Raw genomic sequence first — 25,408 nt, forward strand, 5'->3', positions numbered from 1 at the left:
ATCGCGCAGCGTAGTGTCTAGTGTCGCCTGTCGCGTTGTCTTTTCGCGAGTGTGAAAATCTCGATACGACGCGGGGGTACATTGGCGGCAACAGGAGGGAGAGAGAAGGAGAGAGGCGCGTCCGCCCGCGTAACAGGGTCGTCGTCATCTTCGTTGAGATCCTCGAGACTCGAGAGTGTGAATTGTGAACAAGTCATTCGGCTACGATCGATCGGCAGCCCGCAGTAACCGAGATATCGGTACGAGCTACGTCGGGGCGAAACGAGACTCCGAGTATCCGGTATCGGCATCTCGTCACTCGTCATTCACGTTTGTGGCGCGACTCGACTCGATTCGACTTCGGTCAAAGTGTTGGGAACGCAACGCGTTTCGCGATTCTCGCTATTCGATCGTTTGGCTGGCTATGTAAAAAAAACCGTTTACGGCGAAAACGAACAAGGCGCAGCGACTCTCTACGCACACACGGCTCTCCCCATGAACTCGTGACAGAGTGCAACGACGAGGAAGCCGAATCGGGGCAGAGAGCGTGCACAGGAGATAGCCGCTATTAATCGACGGGAAATCTCGGTCGTCGCGACGAGAGGGAGAGACGAACGACAACGACCAAGAGCGGCGAGCGAGAGGACAGAGCGTTGCACGCGAGACGGAGACAACGGAAGAAGAGTGAAAGGGAAGGAGAAAGGTAGAAAGAGAGAAAGAGAGAAAGAGAGAAAGATATACGGAGCGCTTGTGCATACGTGTGTGTATGCGCGCTTGAGAGCCGTCGAGAGCCGCCTTGCGCGAGCGACAGAGAGAGATAGATAGAACGACAAAGAGGAGGCAGAAGAATTATCGAGTGAATCCACAGGAGAGGATACTGCGTTCCGCGAGCGAAGCGTGGGGTATTCAGGAGGCACAAGAGGTAAGGACCGACTTGTGCGGCTTCTAAAAAAAGATTCCCCCCCCCCCCCCCCCCTTCCTTTTGCGTCCTCTCTCGTGAGAAGGCGCCGTGCATCGCCGTGCATCGCCGTGCATCGCCGTGGCGTGGCACGCCGAACCGGCCGAACCGACCGACCGACCGGAAATCTTTTTACACGACGACGACGACGACTACGACAACGGCGGTGGTAGCGGCAGCGGTGGCTCTGTCCGTCGCCCGTGCTCGCGAGGATCGAAATCGAGATAGGATTCCGATCGGGTAGTCTTTCCTTGCCGCGCACGTGTCGCAGACACACTGGACTCTACGGTCCATTCGCGGATCGGTAAGCGGATTCCCGTTATCGTGGTTTGAGTAGAGATCGTTTTAGCGCGTCTACCGGAGGACACCGGAATCCGCGCTCGAGTGCCCATTCACACACGCATACATACACATATACGGGCGTTTCTTCCTCTCATTATCCTCCGTTCTCGCGATTTTTCCCAACGAGCCGGTGAGTGAGAAAACGAACGACCGGCTTCCTCCTTCTCCCCGTCCCACACCGGGCAACCAAGCGTTTCCTCTTACGGTCACGGCCCACCCGAGCCCGAGCTGAGCTCGCGGTACGCGACGGTAGCCAAGTTTCGCGTGAACATCGTTTACGCGGAACTTGACGCTTGACGCTCCTATATACGAGCCGTTCCCGTAAACATTACGCAGAATTAACCGCGATACCAGATTTCTTTTCTTCTTCTTCTTCTTCTTCTTCTTCTTTTTTTTTTTTTTTTTTTTTTTTTTTACAAGAAGACAGAAATTTTATAGTTTACGTAGAAACATTTTTGAAAAATTGCATATGACTAATGCAGGGAAAATATATATTGCTTCTCAATGCTGCCTCAGCATTCGCTGTTTGTAAAATAAAATGGACGCATACTCGGGTTTTATGAGAGAAAAGAAAAAAGGACAAAAATACATAAACAAGATGCATAAAATGTACAAGAATATAATTACAGAGAAAAGATTTTTAATTGAATGTAATTAATTTATTCTTTTTCTTTTGTCTATCTTTTTTTTCATTACATTTTTTATTTACCCTTTTCTATAATAGAAAAGAAAATCCGAATACAAGTAATATGTTCGTCAATCTAAGATTTGCCTATTAATTAAGATACTAAGATTTTCAAAGTAATATCTGCTGCGGTATATGGCTTGAAACTTGAAGTTACGATCTTTTAAATCAGAGCGTTGACATGAATCTTGTTAGTCCGTAATGCGGCGACGGGAGAAAAGAATAAGAGATTAATCGTTTTAAAAGTATCGAGGGGAATACGGGAGACGGAGAACTAAACACGAGGGAAACTCGAGCCATGGTTCTCTTCGTGATTCTTGTTGAGTCTGACCGCAAGCAAAATTGTCTTGAAATATAAAAATACGATGGATACAATTGTAAAAATAGCGACTTAAAATTTTCTTTTTCGAATTTCAAATTTTGATTCTAATTTTATCTAAAGTTTAATTTTCATTTTTACTCAAGTGCACTCGAGGGAAATATTTAAATATCTATCGATTTCACAAGGAGAAAACTGGAAGAACAACATATAAAAATATTGCCCTGAAGACACGTGCAGATGAGTGTTGAAAAAAGACGGCGTTTCTCATAATCTTTAATTTGTTCGTATTTATAGCAATTTATTGTTTGATGAAAAAAACAATTCTCTTACTGATATATGTGATTACACACACACACACACACACACACAGAGTGCCCACTCAACTAGACGGAATTGTATCTTTAAAATGTAATTAGAGATACAAAGAAATATTATAAGGCAAAATTAAATGATTTTAAACGCTCTAATCACTTAAAAATACAGCTCGGTCCAGTTGCGTGGACACCCACATACATATACTCATCAAATTTTAAAATGAAAATTTCTTTGGATAAAACAAAAATTAAACTTTGAATAAGATGAGAAAAATAAATTTTTTCATCGCTCTTTTGGTAGCTCTATTGCCACACCCGTTGTGTATATTTTTATATTTCAAGACATTATTTTGCGGTCGATCCCTGTTGGACTCTCAACAAATATCACAAACCATCATGAAGAATCGTGGTGTTTTAATCCGCAGTCGACTCACGTGAGTCACCGCGACGCAGGAAATGACTCGAGAAGAAAGATGGCAAGAATGTCACTTACTCGACATAATGCTGATCGAGTATATTCCTACAATGAGAGAGATTTCATTGGCACAGCTGTAAGCTGTAAGGTATAAATCTATCTTAAAACACTGCGTAACAATTAATTTCTCCTATATGAATATACATTTAAAAGTTCAAGACGAGAAAACGAAATAAATGCTCGATTCGAAATTTTAAAACGATACGCTCTTCAAATATATATCATAATGCCTTGTAAAATCTGTTTTGTAATTCATAAGTGCACTCACCAATTTTACCTACTTTTTTTACTTGTGTGAAAGCATCGCGACTTGGTAGATTATAAATGGTATTAACATGAACATTGGATATATAGGCGTGATATGGGATTAATATATATACGACGCAATCGTAAGTGTTTTTAAAAGAAATTGTATATGTGAGTTATTTAACGTTTGAATATCTGAAAATATCTGTACATTTTAAAGATACGCGAAAGTTTTTAACGACAAAGCTGTATGAAATATAAACACATCGTACAATGATAATAATTTTGGACGGCATTCAACGTTATATTAATTGAACGAATGTCGATGCTAAACTGTCATAATGCTGGAGAGAGATACCAGATACATAGTTGCATACGATATCATCGCGTATCGCGTAGTAAAAATGATAAATTTGAGAGCATTATTTAAGCGATAACTTGGCAACAGGCCATGTTCATCCTTGAAAGCTTACAAGGAATTTTGCCCGTTTGCATTGTTTGATCGATGCTTGAATGAATGATTATAAAGATTGATGCCACGCCTGCGCGATTTCGTGTCTCTGTAATAAAAAGCGTATATAAGCATATGTGCTTTTTTTATAATATTATTCTCGTTTCATTCAATGATACATTGCCATCCGGCATTATTAGAGGAGCTTCTTCGTTATAAATTTGCGTGATTTATTATTAATATATTAATACAAACCTCTCCATATCTAATGATCTAGTTAAATCTTTAAATTTTTGCCAACAGATATAGATAGATGTAATGAATAAAATAATATGATAAATCGCTCCGATTTGTAACCATATCTGAGTGAAATGTATACAATACTTGGAGATTTTTTGATATTAGAAATATTTTTTTTAATTTTCCTATGAAAAGTTAAGTTTTCTTTTTTTATTTTTTTCTCTTATGAAATCCCCCTTCGATCAACCAAGGTTTCCAGCTGCGTCTCATTCTGATTCCGCATCCGCTTGTTTCACACTCTTACAACGTTCGCCATTTCCGCTAATCTCCTGGAAACTCGTTAGGTCTATTCAATTTACTGTAATCGTTCGTTCGTGACAATTTGATTTTCGTCAAGCGAGATTTTACACGTGAACTGATATATTGGATCGCCCGGGATTAACGCAGTCGTGAATGTGTGGATTACGCGCAAAAATTCCTCCTGTGTGTGTGTGTGTGTGTGTGTGTATGTGTGTGTCTGTATGATTTTACGCGCGTTTTAAAAATTAATAAAATTATCTAGAAATTTTTTATAACTCATCTTCTCTTTTTCCCCTTTCCTTCCTGCCGTTTGTCTAAAAATTACACATCTGGTATTGTTCGTCGCGAGATATACCGTTTCATTATAAATCTTCCCATTGATAAACATGAAAGCAAGCAACTGCGGGCAAACTACGTTATATTCGCGGCTGCAAACGATCGCGCTTGTTAAACACGTTATACGTAGAGTGACTCAACTGTGAGAATGATACTCCACTCGACTTTGAACTCGATAATGCCGTCGACTTACGTCTCGTCTTCGAAATAACAATGTGACTCTCGCATCGTAAATATGATGTTCCCGCACGATACTGACAATAAGTTATTTTTATATATTTGGTAAAATTTTGTATGCGTATACTTCTTATTAAAAACTCATTCAGAAAGATTATTGTTGGTGTTGAATCACCATTTTTTTATAAAAATTTCGACAAAGCATTGAGTAATTTAATGAAAGCAATATTAATTTCTCTCTATTAATAATGTAATGATTATATCTAGTCAATCAAACAGATGCACGTCGATAAAATGGAAATGCTAAAAAGATGACGTTCATTACTTTTACGAAACGTAGAACGCGGACGTTTCACTGTATAAAGCTTAATTAGGGTCTCTTCAAGAGTGTCGTTCACGAACCCCATGACTCATTGCGTGACACGATGCGGACTATAGAAACCGTCCAATCTGTTTTTTTTATCGATGAGGCATCACGATGCTTTACATTCTTTTTTCTCGGCACTTGTACATTTTGGCAATAAACCTTCAATCAGATCTCTGTATGAAATTTTATACAGGCTAGAAAAATTAATAAATAAAATTTTGTATATATTTTAAAATAAAAACAATACTTTAACATAGGAAGAAAATATTTATCTTAATAAAATCATAATTAACATTAGAAATCGATCAAATTAGTTTTAACCGCAAAGTATAATATTTTTATCTACGAGAAGTTTACGTTCTTATAAATTTTTTATCTACATTAATAACGTAAGTTGTGAAAGCAAGGTAAAAATTCTAATTTGGAATTTTTCTTCTCAATTGGAAAACAATTATTTTGTTTCATGTATAAGACGCGAAATTATTCTATTAAATAGCCGTCACCTCTCCCGGGATCATTTTAGCGTTAATGTACATGTTTAAGCGTATTTTCATATTATACTCTATTATAGCGATGCATAATACGTGCCCTATATACGAGATGAAGCTCGGCCTTAGGAAGGCGAGCGATTTCCTGCATTTGCCTTGCGTGGGATTATGTGCTATCCTACTCATCTAATTAACATATGAATTCTTTAGATACAGAATCAATGCGCAAACTTTCTTTGCAGAAAAGAGATTAATATTCTTACCGAGATTACTTTTCTTGCAGAATTATAATTTTAAGCTCGTGAAGTTTAACTTGGAATATAGAAATTGACTATTACATAGATTATTTAAGATTTGCTAATTAAGGAGAGACATTATTTAAGTAAGAATTATTACGAAAAGTTTGTGAAAACTTTGATGTATATATATATATATATCACTTTGTTCGTGTAATATTGTACATATGTATAAAATAAATATACATTTTTTGATATATAGCATAATCGCGACAAGACTACAAAGCGCGAGACTTGATTGATTCTCGCTTGTTAAATAAGCCGCAGATTTGTTGAAAATAAAAGTGCTCGTGTGTTAATCAACGCGATCAAGTTGTACAACGAAATTGCAAAAATAATTGCCCGTATTATTCGAGCACGCTTTCGTGCGCCGCATTGTCGTGCGCAGCATTAACGATAATAATCACGTTTATATTTATTTTCGTTGTACAATTATATACGCACCGCATAAATAACGCGTACAATTGGGCCGTAAAAGAGAGGCGCGAGGGCGGTGCTACAATTAAAATTCCGACATTGATTGAAATTTATTGGAATATGGCGAAAGCAGGCGAGTTTGGTCGATTTTATCGACAAACTTGCAAATCTCGAATTAACGTTGAATTAATTCGTGACACGTGCGCGTGATATAATTAATACTGATGTTCATCTGGTACAGACGCGACATAGACCTTGTATCGGTCGCAGACCCAGCAATGTTACATGCAGTTAAATGGCAACTAACGCATTTGACACATTGGACCATCTATTAGCTGCTAGTGCAATGCCTGGTATGTGATGGAAATCTGCATCGTATGTCTTTCACGTGCACGTGCAGAATTCTCTTTTGAGGTCTCTCATTTGGAAAAAAATGTCTCGATAGGATTCTCTGAAATATTTTGAAATAACACATCGAATGACACATCGTTCGAGTGAAAGTAAACTGAAAAAGATATTCAGGGCAATAATAATGTAATTTTTTTCTCAATAAAACGTTAAAAAATATAGTTTCAATTATATTTAGTTTGGGAATATTAATTTTGATTCTAATTTTAATCAATCGTAAAATTCTAATTAAAATTATATTTAGAATGAATTTATAAGTGAGCTAATACTACTATTGGATCAAATCAAATTCAATTTTTAACCTTTTGTTTGGAAAAGTCAGACACTCGGCCAATGAAAGAAAGAAAGAGAGATATATACAGTTGAAAAAGATCAATGGTATCTTTCACCTTTGCCCTCTCGGGATTTACGCTATTTTTAATGGGGAACAAAGATGCTGCCTGTGTTCCAGATTCTTGATTTATCAAACGCAACTAAACAACGAAAGTATTATATGTCTTGATCGATGTTGACAATTAGCACGATATGCATTACGCGCGATCATTGCGCTGCGACTCTATGATAATGTGCGCGATCTTCAACACAGTATATTCAATACTGCATTGTCCGTGTGTCGTAGTTTGGTCGCAAGCAGTTTACTATTGCACGCGATTCGCGCCGCGTCAACGACAAAAATAAAACTGAGTTATTCTCGCGACAGCGTTCCATGTGAACGCTGTCGCTTAACCTGCTGTTACGCAACTGCACGCTACATACGCGCAATTTGCTTCCTGTTAATCAAACGCAATATACTTTTGCTCAAGATTAACCCTCGCGCTGCTCGTTAGAAAAATCATTTTGCTCGTTTAAGCGCAGAGATGTGAACGAGCGAGAAATTGGGAATTATACGCCTGACGAATAAAATCCTTTATTAATTAATTATTTCTTTAATTATCAAATTGAATTTCTTTGTATACTTGGAACTGGACGAGAGCTACGCTAATAAGCTAATCATTGACAATATAACATTGCCGTATAATGGAAATAAATCGTGTCGTGCATGGAAAAAATATATGTATATGCGTATACATATATGTGTGTGCGCGGACACAATATTATTATGTGTAACTTTTAAAACACAGAGGATAGAATAGCAACGCGATCGATTTAAGCAGATATTATATAAACTACATAATGGATGTTATATAAACGTAATATCTTATTTTTTTTTTTTTTTTTTTTTTTTTTTTTGGAGAACTATCGCAAAAAGTTTGTAACCGCACGGACTTTATTGATTACTTTATACCTCGCGATGAAATATAGATACTTTTTCACGGTAAAAACTAATACAAAACACACACAAGGACTTATTTTATTATTCAACAAAAGTATCTGAATGCGTATAAAAAATTATATAGATTGCGTCGTCTTTACCAGCGATTGAAGTTTCTTTTATCGATACATTTCCACAATTTGGCAGTTATTACAAATTTTGTGTCGTCGCTCCATTAAAATATTATAAATTAAGACAATATTAAGAAGAAACTTGCGAAGCTTGACGCGACTTTCGCAAGTTTCTCAAGACTTACGTTAGCAATGGTGTCAGCTTTTCGTGGAGAACGCGATTAGTTACTTCAATTGTTCCTGTATTAACTCTATCGTTCTATTTGTATCTTCTATACATTCAAGTTTTTTTTCTCCCAAATAAATATCTACATATTTCAGTATAATTTTAATTCTATATTTTTTATATCATACAAATATCTAGAAATGAAGAATTAACAAAGCGGAGAATGTAAAAGAATAAGAAATGACATTTTATAGTTATATTTTAAGAATAAAAATGAGTCAAAATTCAAACGCATTTAAACTTATTTGCGAACAAAACTGTAGAGTTAAAAAGACCGGGAAGAGATATACGTTAGGAATAGCTTTGATTTTTTTCAATTTTCGGAAATTTCAATTTGGCGATGCTATATCGTCGAATGCGTGTATAGTTATAATAGTTTATTTATTTATTAGTAATTTTTTCCCATTGCGGCTTAGGGATGGCTTCCGGTTTATATCTTCTTATTTCCTACATCTTACTTTCTTGCATTAAAACTCTAATACACACATAACTTATTTACTACATAAATTCAGATCATCTTTTAAAAATTTTAACATTCAAACATAAACCAAAAAATCTAACAACACAACATAAAATAACATAAAAGTATGTAAGCACCTGTAAGCATATATGATGATGCGTGTACTAATATACGGTCGATTAATCAAACAATCGATTATGTTGTAGCAATACCGTATTTCGATGAGCACATACAAAACCATTTGCATAGTGAAAATTCTATAAATGTTCGACCCTCATACCGATGTGGTGAGCTACTCGATTAACATACCCGATGTTTATCTGATGGAATTTTTGTTAATGTTCACAAACGAATAGGAATTAGCAGCGCAGAGAAGAAAGAAATTCAATTAGGATGTATAGTCTTACCGCGAAAAGATTGGGAAAAACGAGATAAAAGTTAACGATTTTCTATCGAGAAAAAGAAAGTTCATTTCAACTAAATTTCATTTGAATAGAAAATTATCTGAAGAAAAACATTTTTCAAGAGTGTATAGACTAGAAAAAAACGAACATTTTTTTATATGTTTTATCGTACATATATAGTAATTTATCTTTAAATATTTATTATAAATTTATTATATTCTTATTATTTGGAGGCAGAATCTTAGGATTCTCTCAATTCAAATTCTGCCAAGTAGAATGCGAGATATGAATGACGTGATTTCACTTACACGTGGATGACGTGTTGAAGAAACTTTAATTGGCACGAGCGAACAATTGGGTCATACCGCATCGCGGCCGCACGATAGACGACAGCGGCCGATTTATAACGCGGGGAAGTCGGAAACGGGTAGCCTAGAACCGGAAACCGAATTCAGATTGCCCAGGATACGGAAGCCCCGGGATGCCTGCGAAGAGAAACGCGTGATACATGCGTGTGCACCACGATAGATAATCGAACGCGGCTCTCTCTCTCTCTCTCTCTCTCGCTTGCTTAATACACGCGTGTGTGCGGTGGACCGATAGATAATGGAGACTGCGAAAACAGATAAAACTTACAAGTAACGTAATATCGTTGCACGCTTTAAATGGATATTCAACGGAGAAACAACCGTTTCGGAAAATATTTTTCACAATTTTTATGTATACGCCGTTATAAAAGTTGATCCGCTCAGTGCCGTAACAATTTCAAATCGAAGCTATTTTATCGGAATAACATGAGAAAAGATTGATATAAAACCACCGTAATTTCAAAATAAAAAGAGGTATAAAATACTGGATATATTCGGTAAGAAAATTTCCACTTCTCAGATGTCGAGATTCTGTGCGACAGTAGATTTGGCATGGAGTCTTTAAATATCGTTTCCAGAAATGCGAAAGTGAATGATTTGCTCCCTCTTTCTCATATCGTCAGTTCGTTTGCAATCATAGCCGAGGCGATAATACGACATGTCTTTTTTTTATAGAAAGGTGCTTACCCTTCCAACTTCTCGCGCACGAAGGACTTTCCCCTTCGAGGGAATCATAGATCGTGTCAGGTTCGAGAGGGGAACGGACGGACCCCTTTGCCGTTTTATGTAAGATACGGGACGATATAAATAGAAGAAAGTTGCGAGTTCTCTTTTATTCGTATGAACATCAGCGTCCTCGATAAGGGCGTATATTTACTTTGAAACTCACTTCGATTATTAAAACTCATCTGATTCGTCAATCCTGTATTTTCCCAAGAATTTCTCGCGCATATTTTAAATCGATATTTTTTTCGATGACTCACCGTGCGTTTAAATTCATTATCTCCGCAATAACGAAATTAAATCATTCATTGATAGTTACTTATTAATAGAGCTCGTCTAAAGCAACTGCCTCTCGTATCGGTCGGTCGGTCGGTTCGAACATGTCTGTCAAATTGTCAATTGTTTCATCTCGTTGTAGGTTTCTGGAGCAAGGATAGTCAAGCCCACGCTATCCTCAGGAATTACGCATTTAATCACGTGTGACGTAACACATTGATAATGCGCGTTCTGCTATGCTTTCATTTCGATACGCGCGTCCTAAGCTGACTCCGCTGACTCGCATCTGCTGACAATCACATTGCAAGCCTAGACCTCCGAGACAACGAAGATTGACCGCGTTTCGCACCGATACTTCCAAAGCTTTTTTCGTCGTCGTCCCGTCTTTGACGCGCTCTCTTTTTCCCGCGATCAATCTTCGATCGTGCAACGGAGAATATCGATATCGGGCACGGTTCTTGGCGTTGAAAGTAAGCGAACCGGGGGGGAAAATACGACGATAGGGTTTGCGACTTCCACAGGAGACGGGGGGAAGAGAGAAAAAGTAGTTTAAAAAATTTTTTTCAAGTTTTCATCTTAAATGTGAAGTTTAAAACAAGAAAAAAGTGATGTCCATAAATATATGTACGTTAACCATACTATAATTATTACAAATCATTACATTTGACTGCGTTAATAGAGTAAGTTTATAATTATAATTTTTGTAAAGTCTACACACACCTTATATAAATATAGACGCATGAGCGTAAATATGTTGCAAATATATAAATAATAACTTGAAAATATTGTCAAGTTGTAAGGTAAACTTTACAAATAAATATGATGCTTTAGATATGACTTCGAGGATTAAATCACAAACTTATTCTTTCTGTGAATCCATCGTGCGCGAGCGTTTTTTTTTCTTTCTTTCTTTTTAATGTGGCGACAAAGTTGCGCGTGATTAAATTCGTCTATATTCCATCTTCTAAATGAGACGCGCGTATTCGTGTGCGTAAAAGCATGAACATCCGCACACATCGATGACAATGCTTCGCCTTCGAGGAGTAAAGACCCGGTTGGGAAGTGACTCGACGTCGGTAGAGGTGACCGAGTGCAATCAAGTGTATCGGCAATCGCTGGAGCAGATAACGTATTTACAGGTCAAAGTGATTGGCGGCACGTCGATATATGTGGTGAATATATGTATGTATGTGTGCGCGAACGACACATTCGCCGTATAAAATACACATACACAGACAGACGAGAGAAACGGTCCTTGAACGCGCGTCCGAGATACAAAGCATGTGCCTCCCATCTTTCGTCGATGTGTAGGTGTATCGGTTGTACAAGCGTGTATATATGTGTTGCATCAAAGCTACGTGCTTTGCGACTAGTTTTCGAATTGATATACGATCTAGAGCTGCGGCATTTAGCGAACTGCTTGCCCAAAACTGCCTGATAGGGAATCTCGTAAATTGCAAATCATACGCGCAGGATTGAATCGATTTCGTTTCATTTCGATGGAAACGCGAGGGAGACGATGGAATTGTGGTTAAAGTTAAGAGATGAATCGGTGATAAAGTTCATACAGCCAGGAATATCAATAAAATTGAAAAGCTTGCTTTGACACAAATCTTAAGTTTCAAGTTAATATTTTTTAACAATAAAGATTATGTAGAATTATAGAGATTACTTGTACGATTACCGTTAGCATTTAGGTTAGCGCTTTAAATGCGCTTTATTTCCACTGTTTTGTTAATATATATATATACTTTTGACAGTATGAAAATAAGTTCTAAGATCAAAGATGAAATTTTATTCCCTGAAAAATCTAGAAAACTTGAAGAACTTGATAACATTAATATTAATAACGTGATTCTTCACACGCGCGTATGAAACGTGAAAAATATTCTAACAATAGAGATAATTGCAATACTTGCAGCGTTCACTCTCGCGAGCTGTACATTTTCTGCCAGCAGAAACAAGAGCGAGAAACTTTGCAAGGAACCTCGCTTTCTAGTCCGGGTACGCGTTTAGTGGCTTTAATTGTCACGGCAGTCGACATCTTGGCAATAATACGCTTAATTAAAGTCAAAGACGAAGGTTGACCAAAGTTCACTCGACCAGCTCGATCTCGCGCGAGATCGATGTCGAAGAACATCGCATAGATTCCAAAGCATCGAGAGAAATAACAATCAGATGCTCGATGAATATACGTGACAAACCACCGTGGTTAAATCATCATTTGACATTTCTTCGGTATTATTTATATGCGAGAGTACAAAACGACAAAATTTTCGTCCAAGTTAGAAATTCAGAATCGAGTCATAAATTGATTGATTTTCAAATTCAACTTTCTCTATTACAAACAGGATAAAATAAGGACTCGCCGCGCGCAAATAAACATAGAAATCATCTTCATACACGAGATTTAAACTCGTCGGATTTTATATCGGTTTTATCCGCGAGTTCTAAATTCTTGCTTTTATATTATACATCACGTGGCAATTTAGGTATCCTTGACAAATTACACTGCCATTTCCATCGAGAGATATGAAAGCGAGAAACGAATGGTTTTCTTCTCATCGCGAAAAAGAGACATACGAGAGGCCGATGCCAGTTCGCGGTTTCTATCAGCGAGCTTTAAATCTTGGACAAAAGGCGTGGAGATTTATAGAACCGCACTATCCTACGGCAAAGTCTAATAACTAGGTCAGGGGTGCTTTCGTTTTCTCTCTCTCTCTCTGTATGTGTGTGTGACACGCGCGCGCTTCTGTATGTGTGTGTGACACTTTTTTGAACCAGAGATATTTTGGAGCAACGCCAAAAGTTCGATCCGCTTATTGTTAGTGGTTCTCCACTGTGATCGGTCTCTCTTTCGAACCTCAACTTGTTGCCCGTGTGCGCTTGTACGACCCAATTAGTTCACGATGCACTTAATTACACCACACACAGTATAGTATATTGTAATGAAATTGCGAACTATAACGTACATTATAACGAAGCTGCGAACGCGATGCGTGTCTCTCTTCGTGGAATCTTGCGTTACAATTTCACGGGATATTACAATCAGGATCGACTTAATATCACTAGGTTGTTTTTATAAGCAGATGGTTTGAATTTAGAAGAACGACAAGGCAAGAGTGAAAAAAATTAGGAAAATTAAACACGATTAGAGTATTTCCTACGGAAAGTAGAAACCATAAAAAAAAACGTGAGAGGTATCTTCTTTAGAAAGATATACACTTGTAAAAGAGAATAAAGTTATTTCCTTTCGTGTATGAGTCTTCTATTTTCTTTCGCTTTATTCAGTTTGTGTACGTTTTTCTTAAAATGTCATAATCATCGTATCTTATTTCGTAAAGTTCGAAAAAAAAGGAAGCGAAGGAAAGATTGGGAAATATCGAGAAATTTTGGGATTGTATTTATACAACAATCGCGAAGAAATTTTCCAAATTCATTTTCAACTAAATTTGAAGTCTAATGTTGTATATATAGTTCACATTAACAAAGATAAATAATGGATTAATAAATTTCCCAAATGACATTTCAGCGAAATTATTAATTCATAGTCAGGTTTATTAGAATTATACCTCGTATAAAATTAGTCAAATCATCGTTACATGTATCTTTCATTAAATATTTACGAAACGATGTTATATATTTATTATAATAATCAACAACAAAATTTATTTCTATTTCTTTATACACAAGAATAAAAATAAATATAAAATCTTTAGATCATTCGAAATATTGAGCTGATAAATACAAATTTGGAAAATTTTTCTCAATTGTTTCGAAGAAACAAAGCTAGAAATTTAAACATGATGACAAAAATCTATTACTGTTGTAATTTTTCGAACGTATTATGTACAGTTGTATAGTTACGCACACAATTATCTGTTTTCGAAGAAACTTTTAATAAAGCGCTATAACGAGTCAACAAAAGTCCGAGAGAAAATGACAGCTTTCATTATACAAATCCATTCATAAAGGTAAAATCAATGACGGATTGGCGTAAAGAATTTCGCAGCCGCCGATTGGCCACGGCACGTTGCCATGATGCTATTGCCTGCCAATTGGAATGCCGTCATGGTATTTGCGTTTTCCCTTTTGCTCTGTCTTGCTTTGCTTGTAGCACAATGCTGCGGTGAACATTGCGCTTCACCGAAACAACGCAGCGGGAGTAGCGTGACTTTGTCGGGTATAGATGTATATATAGATTGAATGAACCTCATGCTTTGGTGAAGATCAGATAGAGAATAGAGAGAAATAAAAATTTACTAGATATATTGAAGATATATCAGATATATCAAAGAACCTCCTCATTTTCTCTAATTATAAAAATGTAACGTTTTCTTTTCTCTAAAGAAAAATCAATTCTAAATCAATAATAAAAAAAAAAAATAATCTCTGAAATAAATTTCACCACAAGATATATGATACCTTATACTTGGAAATTTTTAATTATGGCTTTCGCTTTACTTTGTGCGTGAAATTATCATATATCATCGTATATATGTATAAAAAGCATTGACTCATAAAAGCTGACTCGTTCTGAAAGAGGTGTGTCATTAAAATTAACTGGTCGCGTGATGTTGATAGTCTCTCTAAATAGACATTGCATGTTATTGTTTCAGATCCGTCTCACTGAAAGCAAATCGAAGCAAAACGTGGCGGATTCGGTGACCCTTCGACTGTGACCAGGCCCACAGATAGTAGTTAGGGCAAGGAGATGCGTGAATATAAAATAGTGGTGCTGGGCAGTGGAGGTGTAGGCAAGTCCGCCCTCACTGTCCAATTCGTGCAGGAGATCTTCGTAGAGAAGTACGATCCGACCATCGAAGATAGTTACCGTAAACAAGTCGAGGTCGACGGTCAACAATGTATGTTAGAAATCTTAGACACAGCCGGCACAGTAAGTACTCTGCAACACATAATACATGTCTTCTTACGTTTCTTTATTTGGAATGCAAGTTAAAATCAAGTTTAGATTTTTGTTTTACACATGCAATGGATGGATGGCGATAAGATCATCGATTTATCTTTTTTTTTTTTTAACACATCTTGTAACTTTCTTCTTTTTTTTAATTTGTAATTCATTGTAATGATGTCAATCATTTGTAATGATATAAATTACATTTTGAGTGACCTCATTTTAATTCGTTCGCAGGAACAATTCACAGCCATGAGGGACCTTTATATGAAAAATGGGCAGGGCTTCGTATTAGTATATTCAATAACAGCACAATCGACCTTCAACGATCTGCAGGATCTCAGAGAACAAATATTACGGGTAAAAGACACAGATGACGTACCGATGGTGCTAGTAGGCAACAAGTGCGACCTGGAAGACGAAAGGGTAGTAGGAAAGGATCAGGGTGTCAACCTTGCTCGGCAATTCAATTGTGTGTTTATGGAGACCTCTGCCAAAGCTAAAATTAATGTTCGCGATGTGAGTTGTGGTTATCGATTCGTTTATTTTTCTTTTTGTACACCACCTTATAATCTTTACTTAATATCTACTAATGATTAATAGCTTAAGGAATTATGTACAATATTGAATAATCGAGTTCTAGCCGATAACTTTTGAACTTTAGCAACATTATCATCTCCCAATTATCGCCTTTCACTTCTAGATTTTCTACGACCTGGTGCGGCAAATAAATAAAAAATCACCAGAGAAAAAGATGAAGCAGAAAAAGAAATCGCTGTGCCTACTTTTATAAGGTAGATATGGCGGAGCCCATACTCTCCTACATGAAAATCCGAAGATACCAGTGGTTAAAAAAAAAAAAAAAGTTTGGAATGGTTATAAATCAAGAAAAATACTAATGACAAAAGAGGAGGAGGGGGCTGACAGAATATTAAGTGTGAAAGTAGAGAATGGGAGTTTAAGATATCGAAATCCAGACGGTTGTAAAATGACAGGGGAATGAGGGCATAAGGTAATGCAACGGAATGAAGAACGAAGAGATACGGAATATAGAAAGCAACACAGCGATAAGCGAAAGAGGATATTGTATATACGTTGGTTCCGGGGTGGCTCGTGTGCACGCGTAAGCAATGGCGCACAAAGTAGGGATACGAGACCCCGCAGCATCGGTTATCATTGTAGGAGTTTTGCATGAATAAATGAAAAAAAAGAAATAATTAATTAATATTATATTTAGGAGAAAGAAAGAGAAAAGAAATGTTTGTGGATGTGCGCGTGCGCAGGTCACCAGCCCCCATGCATCGCTCGCCGCGCACCTCTCTCTCTCTTATATAATATAATAATTATACATAGATGGTACATACATGAACATGATTATTGCTATTATTATTATTAATATTAATTATTAATTATTATCGGGATCATCAAAATATTCATAAGTTATGAAACTGTTCGTTTCTCAAACAAAGTATGTTTTTCTATATCTCTCCGTATTAAGGCAAATAATAAAAAAAAAATCAGTGAATGTTAAAGAAAAGGGCCCAAGTTTCCTACTCTTGTAATGTAACCTGGATCTTATTTCATTCCGAGCCACCCCCCCCCCACCCCCTCCCCGTGCCCTTTATTTTAGTCGTAAACCATTTTTTGACATGTCGCGTGATTAGTTTATGAAATAACTCTCTTGTTTCGTATAATCTACATCAAATAAGGTAATAAGGACGGAATAAAATAACTTTGTGATATATTCATAATGTAATTGAGAGATGTGTGTCAAATGCGAACGTAGAAAAAAAAAATTTAACACGATTACAATATCGCAATAGATCTGTACGAGAATTGTGCGAGAACTTTATTAAATGCGCGAATAATATTATAACGTTAGTAGTTATTGCGAATAAAAAATCAATTTGCGCAAGATATTATATATTCTACACGGAGTATAACAAGATTATTACTGCATTTGTGCTTTCAAAAAAGTAGAGTAAAGAGCGAGGGAGGAGGAGGAGATCTCTTTACAAAATTGAAAAAATTTTCGAAAAGACGGCACCGTCTTCTCTCGACGATTCTTTAGTCTATTAAAAATATATAACAGCGAGCGCAACATATCTTTTTGTTTATTTAAATATTTGCTGTGTGTTTGTAGCTAAAACCAGAAGAGATGTAATGCCATCGTAGTCATCATGCCGCTGAGATATACGCTGTAAGAAAATAGTCTCCGTGCCGTGTTCGTGATGTTGCAACAGGTCGTCGCCTCTTCCACGACTTGCGGATAATAATCGTTCCAGAACGCGAGCGCCTTGTAATCCACCTCGTTCGGCTCGCCCATTTCGATATTCTTGTCGATAATTAGGATCCCCGGATTGTCTTGCGTGAAGCGCTCCCACTTGACTGGTGGCCCAGTCCCGCCTGTGATGGAAGGCTCGCCAGTCTTGGCAAACGTCGCCATCATTGTCATCATCGTGTCGGACGTCTTCCTGTCATTAGGCAACCATTGCATCGTGCCGCCCATCTGAAACGGTAAACCCCAGACGAACGGTAGTTCGAACATATGGGGCACGCCCGCCCATTCCGGTACGTCCTTCGTGACCGGTTGCGTCTTGGCACGGTAGTCGAATCGATAGACAAAAGTCGCCGCCTGTTTCGCCACCTTGCCGGCCAGCAACGTCAGACCGGCCGCGAAAGTCTTTTCTGTTTGCAGATCCAAGTATCGGTCGCGAAACACCGTCGCATTTCTCGTGGATGGATATGGCTTATAGAAGAACAGCACCGCGTTCGTCACCATCTCGGGCTTTGACTCGCAGGTGCTATTCTCATCCGAGATCGGCACCACCGTCGAGAAGTCGTCTACGATCATCGTTTCGAACTTTTCCGGGGATAATCCGTTCTCCAAACTCTGTCCGTTCGTGGACTCTATAAGTGCCAGAGCTTGCTCGTTCTTCGTGTAACCGACAATTAGCGGCACCGCGTTGAAGTTACCTGAAATCCAGCATATTATAAATGTTAAAGAAAAATTGTTATATCCGGACTGCAAATATAGAAGTCAAAGAGACTTTACATATAAAGAATATAAAAAAAATGCAGTATTTGGAGAATATATATTTTAAAAAGGTTTTTCCTTCGTATTTTTAAGTCTCGACTATCATCTTAAAACATTATCGAGTCGCTTTTGCAATTACCGCTATCCAAGATATCCGTCGGATGTTGCGGAAGGAAAGGTTCCGTCTTGTTGTTAGTCTCGGCGTCGACGATCGGGCCCCAGGTCTCGATGTCGGAGGAGTGCTTGACGATGAGATTGGCGTCGAGTCGGCGCAGGCACTCCATCAGCGAGCTGGTCGGTTGCCTGTAACACCCGAACTTGTCGGCAATGACGTCTACGACCTGAGATTCCTCTGCCGGCGAACGGACGGAACCGACGGCGTCGCCGCTCATGGCGATGGCCTTGTTGAACTTGCCCTTGCTGAGCGGACTCAATATGTGCAGACCCACGCTTATCGCGCCGGAACTGTGGCCGTAGATGACGATGTTGTTGGGCGAGCCATTAAAGTGCTTGATGTTTCGTTTCACCCAGTCGAGGGCGGCGATTTGATCGAATATACCGTAATTGCCGGGCGCCTCGGGGTCTGTCGTCGTGAAGAATCCCAGGATGTTTAATCGATACGCCACCGTCACCACTAGCACCTGCCGACCGCAAAAGTCGTCCCCGTTTAATCGCGCGAACTTTGGATTCTTTCTTTTTTGCGTGTATACGATAAAATCTCTCGAGCGCGATCGTTATCGCCCGAAAGTTTCGAGATTCGCTTTCGTTTCACGCGGGCGATTAATTTGTCTCCGCGGGTTGTTTCTCGAGTTATAAAAAATACGATACCGCATTACATATATCTCGTTTGGAGTGTGTATTACGATGAAAGATTCCGATTAATGATGTATCTCGCGAGAATATCAAAGGGTGCGGTTCTATTCTAGATTTAGAAGTGACGGCACGCGAGATAAAGGACAGCTCTGACCCGATTCCCTTCGATTTTCTGTCGGTTCGCGAATGTCTAGGGCTCCGATTGATGAGTACTCGTGAAAAATACATGTTAATCACGATATATCGTGATTAGATCGATATCGATCGCATCGCCGACCGGGTCACGTTAATTTTCACGATCTATTACGTATGTACGATCTGCGCTGGAACCGCCGTGTTTCCGTCCGCGTTTTCGCACATATTATTATTCATAATCGCTACATCACACCTTCTGTTTCATAACGAATATGGAAGCGTCCCAAATCGCTGGAGTTCCGGTATTAAAGTCGCCACCGTGGAACCAAACCATCACTGGCCATCGCTCGTTTTGGCGGCTTCCTACGCACATGGATTATTCGTTAATTATCAGACCTATGAAGAATTAAATCGATAATTATTAAGCCGATGTGTGGAGGGGAAAAATCTAGATAATATTTTATTAGTTGATTCAATTTTTTTTTCAATTTTGTAATTTGTAATTTTTAATTCGGTAGAGAGAAGAGAGAGTGAATTTTCTCTCTCGAGAAAATTCACGTATAAGCGAATAATAGTCCCTCGCACGTTCGGGGTTCTATTTCCAGCTAGCGAGCTTGTCACGATAACGGGAACCGGTACGAGATTCTCCCCGCTCCCTCTCCCCATTTGCGGTTTCCTGAACATGATCTCGTCTCGTACTATCGTTTCACCGAACCCGTCGTTTCTTAACGGCAAGGTCGCCACCTTGGCACGTTTGCATAGGTACTTTGAGCCTTATCCGCATTACTGTCATCAAGGGATTCTCGAATACACCTCAATGTCACATTGTCGTAATGATAAGGATCGTAAGGTGTAGCTCCCATCGGAAAGTTTACGGATAATGATTCATAACATTGTGACGATTCGGTACTTATGTTTGCGAGAGAGCGAGAGGGAGAACTTTCGTGACCAGCTTTCTGGTATCTCGGCATCTCCCGCAAAACAGGGCCCTGGAAGATCGCGTGCCACCGCGTGCGCCAGTTATTCCGTAGCTACTCTTACTGGTATATATCGATCACCCCCCAACTCTTGGTCATCGCCGTCCTCGTCGTCGTCGTTGTCGTCGTATGTAGTTTTCGTGCCGGTGCGGTTTTGCGACTCCGCGAGTCGAGCTGTTCTTCTTTTTTCCTTTAGAACGAAAGGGAGACGCCGCGCCAACGGTCCGCATTCGGCTTTTCCATCCCTAACCTTTTGTTTATATATATTTGAAGTCTCTTATATACATACTTTTCATTGGTAGCTCATTAAATTTGCATTAGGGACTCTGGGGCAAGTGGAGAAATAAGATGCGCAATGCGCAAGCAACACATATAAAGAAAAATGTTTCATATTCGATCAATTTATTTAGATTTTAATGTGTCTTCAAATTTCAGATATTCACTACAGAAACTTTCTCGAAAACTTGTAGAAAAACAACTGGTTTCAAGTTAAACATATTGTAGATTTTAGCTTTACGACCTCTACTTTCATGCTTTTTTACGCGTGCGTTATGACATATGTGATAAATCTTTTCTGCATGACGCTAGTCCCTGCACGATACTAACGGTTATTAATTTTCTGCTTCGGTCCACTTTTATCTGATCGCGGCGGTACTATTCTCAGCCCTCCCTCCGCTATAATCATCCCCTTTCTTTCTGAACGATAGGAATCAGTCTCCGAGAACTTGCGGGTGAACGTTATCTCGCGTTTCGTCAGGGAACGAACTTTGCCGTTGACCGTCGTTGCATTGCGTGTGCTACTTTACGTTCTCGGAGATTAGAAAAAAAGTAGAGATACTATCAAGGATCGTCATCAATAGCCAATCTTCCCGCTTTTTACCGATTTGACTTATCGAAAGAAGAGATTTCATCCTTGCGCGAAAATCACAATTGTTCATAAATCTTTCTAACTCTTTCGTAGATAATAAATTTATGACAACAGTTTAATACCGAAAATCAACGTCATATTTCGTACTTTATAATTTCCTAATTAAATATTATTTATTCATAAGAAAAATATAAAGAAACTTAGTGTTTTTAGTGAAACTTGATGTTTTGTATAAATTTAATCAAGAACACGCTCGAAAAACAAATTTTTTAATCAAAGATTATATTTTTAATAAATTACGCGATTAGTTATATTTAATAAATATATTATTAAAAGCGTATTTTTAGAAAATCAATGTTGAAACAATTTAGAACGACGCTATTTTCGCTGCAAAATTTTATACATAATCGTCAATTAGCTCTACATGGATTCTCTACATGACTTTAACGCACATACCGTCAGGAGCGAAGATGTTCAAGAAGAGGCAATCCTCGCTGAATCCCGGATCGGGTATGTCCGATGGTAGCAATCGTTTGTAGAGTTTCTCGTGCAATTTGAGAGGGCCCTTCGCCTGCTGACACGACGGCGCAAATTGCGTTGCATTTCTAACGTCGTCCCAAGAGGGAAGAGGATCCGTCACCGGCCGCGCGAAGCGAAGCTCACCTATCGGGGGTTGTGCGTAAGGGATGCCGAGGTACTGCGTTACTTTTATCGAATTGCCGATAGTTATCTAGATTTCAAAAATATATACGGTAACGAAAGAATAAAATGATGCATAATGATTAACGATCGAGTCACAAATAAATTCAAATAAGTCCAAAATTGTGAATGTGAAGAATATTTTGTATCGTGTAACTAAAATTTTCTTTTTTTAACATCAGAATTAGGGAGAGAAACAGTTTTTCGAATTAGTATGAATAGCGGATTAATGAAATTAAGATTTAAATAACGTTTAACGAATTTTAATAAACTGATACAAAGATTTGCATTTACCTGTTTCTAGGATTATAATTCAAAAGAAAGGACGCATATTAAAGTAAAATCAAAAAATATGAACGGAAGACGAATGAACAGATATTGATAAAACTGACCGTTCCTTTGTATAAGAGATGAGACTTTTGTCTAAAAATCTAAATTCCTGTCAACTTTAAATATCACCAAAGATGACAAGTTCTAGCAAACTAATGTGGGAACTTAAGCCGATGAGAACGAATGAAAAAAAAGTCGCACCTCTTTGCCGAGGACGGTTCCCTGGTTCGGTATCGTAACTGTCGCGGTCTCGCGGTCTCGATTGAAACCCTGTCGTGCATGGGTCCTCTGAGCGCGGATGACGTGGATCCCTTGGAAAAGCAAAACCGACGCGAGAAACAACCATGTCGTGCGCCTCATCCTGGAGGACTGACTGATCCGCCACGCTACGGGAACGTTCCTCGAACCGCCTCCGTTTCACGGGGGTTGCTTCGCGTGACTCCCTGTGTTTCACCTTACCTTCCACAGTCTACCGCCCACCACCCGTACTTGGCAGGTTGATTTTCTTGGTTCGCGGTCGACACCGTCGGACTTAAGAGACCTGCGCTCTTTGATTCTGCGCTTTTATTGTTCGATGAAAAATTCTTCCTCTCTTGTGCACATATATGTTCGATATATATATATATAAATACAGAGCCTTTTATCAAAGGAATAAAAAGATAATTTAAATATTTTATACAATATTTTTCAGTAACTTTAATTATTCTAAATTGTTTTGTTAAATGAAAAATTATATTTTTTTTATCTATATATTATTATAATAATCATTGTTGTGTGAGACAAGTTTGATGGCACATGACGTAAGATTGTTGAAGATTATTCAAGTATACAAAAAACGTGTGGGAAAAAATCTTATTTTATATTTTTGATTCATTTCTGCAAGAAATCATTCTTTTCCCGATTATGTCGCGTTATATATCGCGAGCGTATTCTGTATAATGAATTTTATTAAATTGATAAGGAAAGATCTTTTCTATAGAAAAAAAATTGTGTAATATCATTTATATATTTATCAAAAGAAAAGAGAAAAAATATCTTACTCAAATACCTTAATTTAAGGAGAATGAAGCTATAATTAGTTTACATATACCAATGACAATCTGTTCGATAATATTTTGATGGTAAAGACAGCGCGTTGATGTTTCGAAACTTTACATCTGTGATACAAAATCGTATAATTTATTAAGAAAAAAGACCGCAAAAGACGGATCCATTGATCGAGAAATGACGAAAGAACGCATCTACATAGGGATACGAGGTACAATTGGCCGCGGATCGGATATTAATTTGCATAAAAGTATTATTAATTGCGATGCAAATGAGCTCTCCGACGCTAAACTGTATTAAGCTATCTCTGTCTCACCTTTGCGCGTTATTACAGAGTGTATGGAAATATCGTATCGATCTATAACGATTGACCTAAAATTCAGTTAACAATAGAATTTTTAAACACGGATGACACTTTGTCGATAGAATGGATAAAATACTGCGTTATTATGCGATATTCAAGTATTATATAGGGAGGAGGTAATAAAAGTCACCTTTAAAATTTACGGCCGTGTTCTATTTCATTTCTTAATTATGTACATTTATCGCAGGTCTTGCCGCAGCCCTTTGCTATTAATTTGCAAAACATCGACACACAACACCCTTGTCAACATCCTTGAGGTAGAAAGTATCAAAGACGTCGAACGAAGAATTTCGCCGATGAAAAGAGTTCTCGTCAGATTTCTCGAAAATCGATGAACAAGGGTCTTTCGCCTCGCGAGGTTGTATAGTAATCATGCTATCAAGATGTAATCTGCGAACACTTCTGGCTAGCGCGACCTTGAACATTGCGCAGCCTGCAATTATCCATATCCGAAAAGCTGTTTCGATTAGAGGTGACGCATTTCAACTTCGATCGTAACTTTATTTTAAGGAGAATAAATATGGCGAGAATATCGCGAACAGAAGCTTTATAAACTAATCGGTAAAAAAACCTGTTCTCTTGCAAATTTTACTAAATAAAATTGTTTTTGCCCCCATTTCCTTTTTCGCTCTCTATCTCGAAACAGTATTATTAAAATTGCCCCTCTATAACTTTATAAAAGATTTTAATATTATTTCGAAACATATATCTCGCAGAAAATAATGGAAGTTGCTGGACAATATAAGTTCTTTTTGTATTGCTCGTTAAATACTTTTAAATACTTTTACATTCTCAAAATGAAATAAATATACTATATTTGTCTCATTTTGAATATGGAAAAGTATATAACATATAATACTACGATATATTACACAAATATATTATATATACAATATATTAGATAAAAAGAAAGAATTGAAAAAAATACGGAAAATACAATTGACAACAGCAGGCCTTCTAATCTTTTGTTAATTATTCTTATTTTGCCATTCTCTATCATGGACAATATCGTTTTATTTTCCGGTTCGGGACATGTATATATAGTTACCGACGTAAATTCCATTCAATCATGCTCTATGTATATCACAATTCACAATAGCCAGTGCGTAAAAGTGTAGCCGCACCTAACGAAATAGTACAGTGCCGTAATAATTAAGGAGAACCAGAGTGTCGCAGAATCATATATTTATATATTTTTTTTACCAAATTGAAGGGATTGTTTTGCTTGGAATTTTTCATGGATAATATAAAAAAGTAATTCATACATGTATATAAATACATGACGATAAAATTTACGGACGTAAATCGGGATTAAGGGTTCGATCGGACGCCCCGGGATATACTCATTGTTCGCCACGATCCTGACTTAAAGATGATAGAGTGCAGCACAGAGCACACGCGAAACGCGAAACGCGAACCAACGGGCGATGTCGTATGTTAGAGCGCACGTAGACGTAGCCTAAACGTAAACTCGAGAGATTTTGTTTACTTACTCATGACTCATGAATGAACTCGTCGAGCATTAAACGAACGCGGGAATCACTCAAGATGAGCGTACGCGAGTTTGACGACTTGAAGGGAA

General features: G+C 37.9%; 2 protein-coding genes across 5 annotated transcripts; one reads left to right on the top strand and one right to left on the bottom strand.

Annotated features, from left to right (window-relative positions):
- On the top strand, window positions 1-16,774 carry LOC115241964 (ras-related protein Rap1). Of its 3 annotated transcripts, none has more exons than XM_029817960.1 (4): window positions 1-901; window positions 15,261-15,538; window positions 15,794-16,075; window positions 16,260-16,774. In XM_029817960.1, exons 2-4 carry the CDS (start codon window positions 15,356-15,358, stop codon window positions 16,347-16,349), a joined length of 555 nt encoding a protein of 184 aa, XP_029673820.1. In that variant the 5' UTR covers window positions 1-901; window positions 15,261-15,355; the 3' UTR covers window positions 16,350-16,774. The 3 variants fall into 3 exon arrangements, with proteins under 3 accessions (XP_029673820.1, XP_029673822.1, XP_029673821.1); XM_029817962.1 differs by lacking the exon at window positions 1-901 and adding an exon at window positions 1,221-1,241; XM_029817961.1 differs by lacking the exon at window positions 1-901 and adding an exon at window positions 11,793-11,813.
- LOC115241962 (carboxylesterase 5A-like) lies at window positions 16,358-25,345 on the bottom strand. Of its 2 annotated transcripts, XM_029817951.1 has the most exons (5): window positions 22,617-23,031; window positions 21,843-22,116; window positions 19,795-19,904; window positions 18,733-19,234; window positions 16,358-18,532 (listed from the first exon to the last, which is right to left on the bottom strand). In XM_029817951.1, exons 1-5 carry the CDS (start codon window positions 22,773-22,775, stop codon window positions 17,700-17,702), a joined length of 1,878 nt encoding a protein of 625 aa, XP_029673811.1. In that variant the 5' UTR covers window positions 22,776-23,031; the 3' UTR covers window positions 16,358-17,699. The 2 variants fall into 2 exon arrangements, with proteins under 2 accessions (XP_029673811.1, XP_029673812.1); XM_029817952.1 differs by lacking the exons at window positions 21,843-22,116; window positions 22,617-23,031 and adding an exon at window positions 25,320-25,345.
- Between the last annotated feature and the right edge of the window lie 63 nt (window positions 25,346-25,408).

Source organism: Formica exsecta, unplaced genomic scaffold (genome assembly GCF_003651465.1).
Source record: "Formica exsecta isolate Colony F162 unplaced genomic scaffold, ASM365146v1 scaffold543, whole genome shotgun sequence".
Lineage (NCBI taxonomy): Eukaryota > Metazoa > Arthropoda > Insecta > Hymenoptera > Formicidae > Formica > Formica exsecta.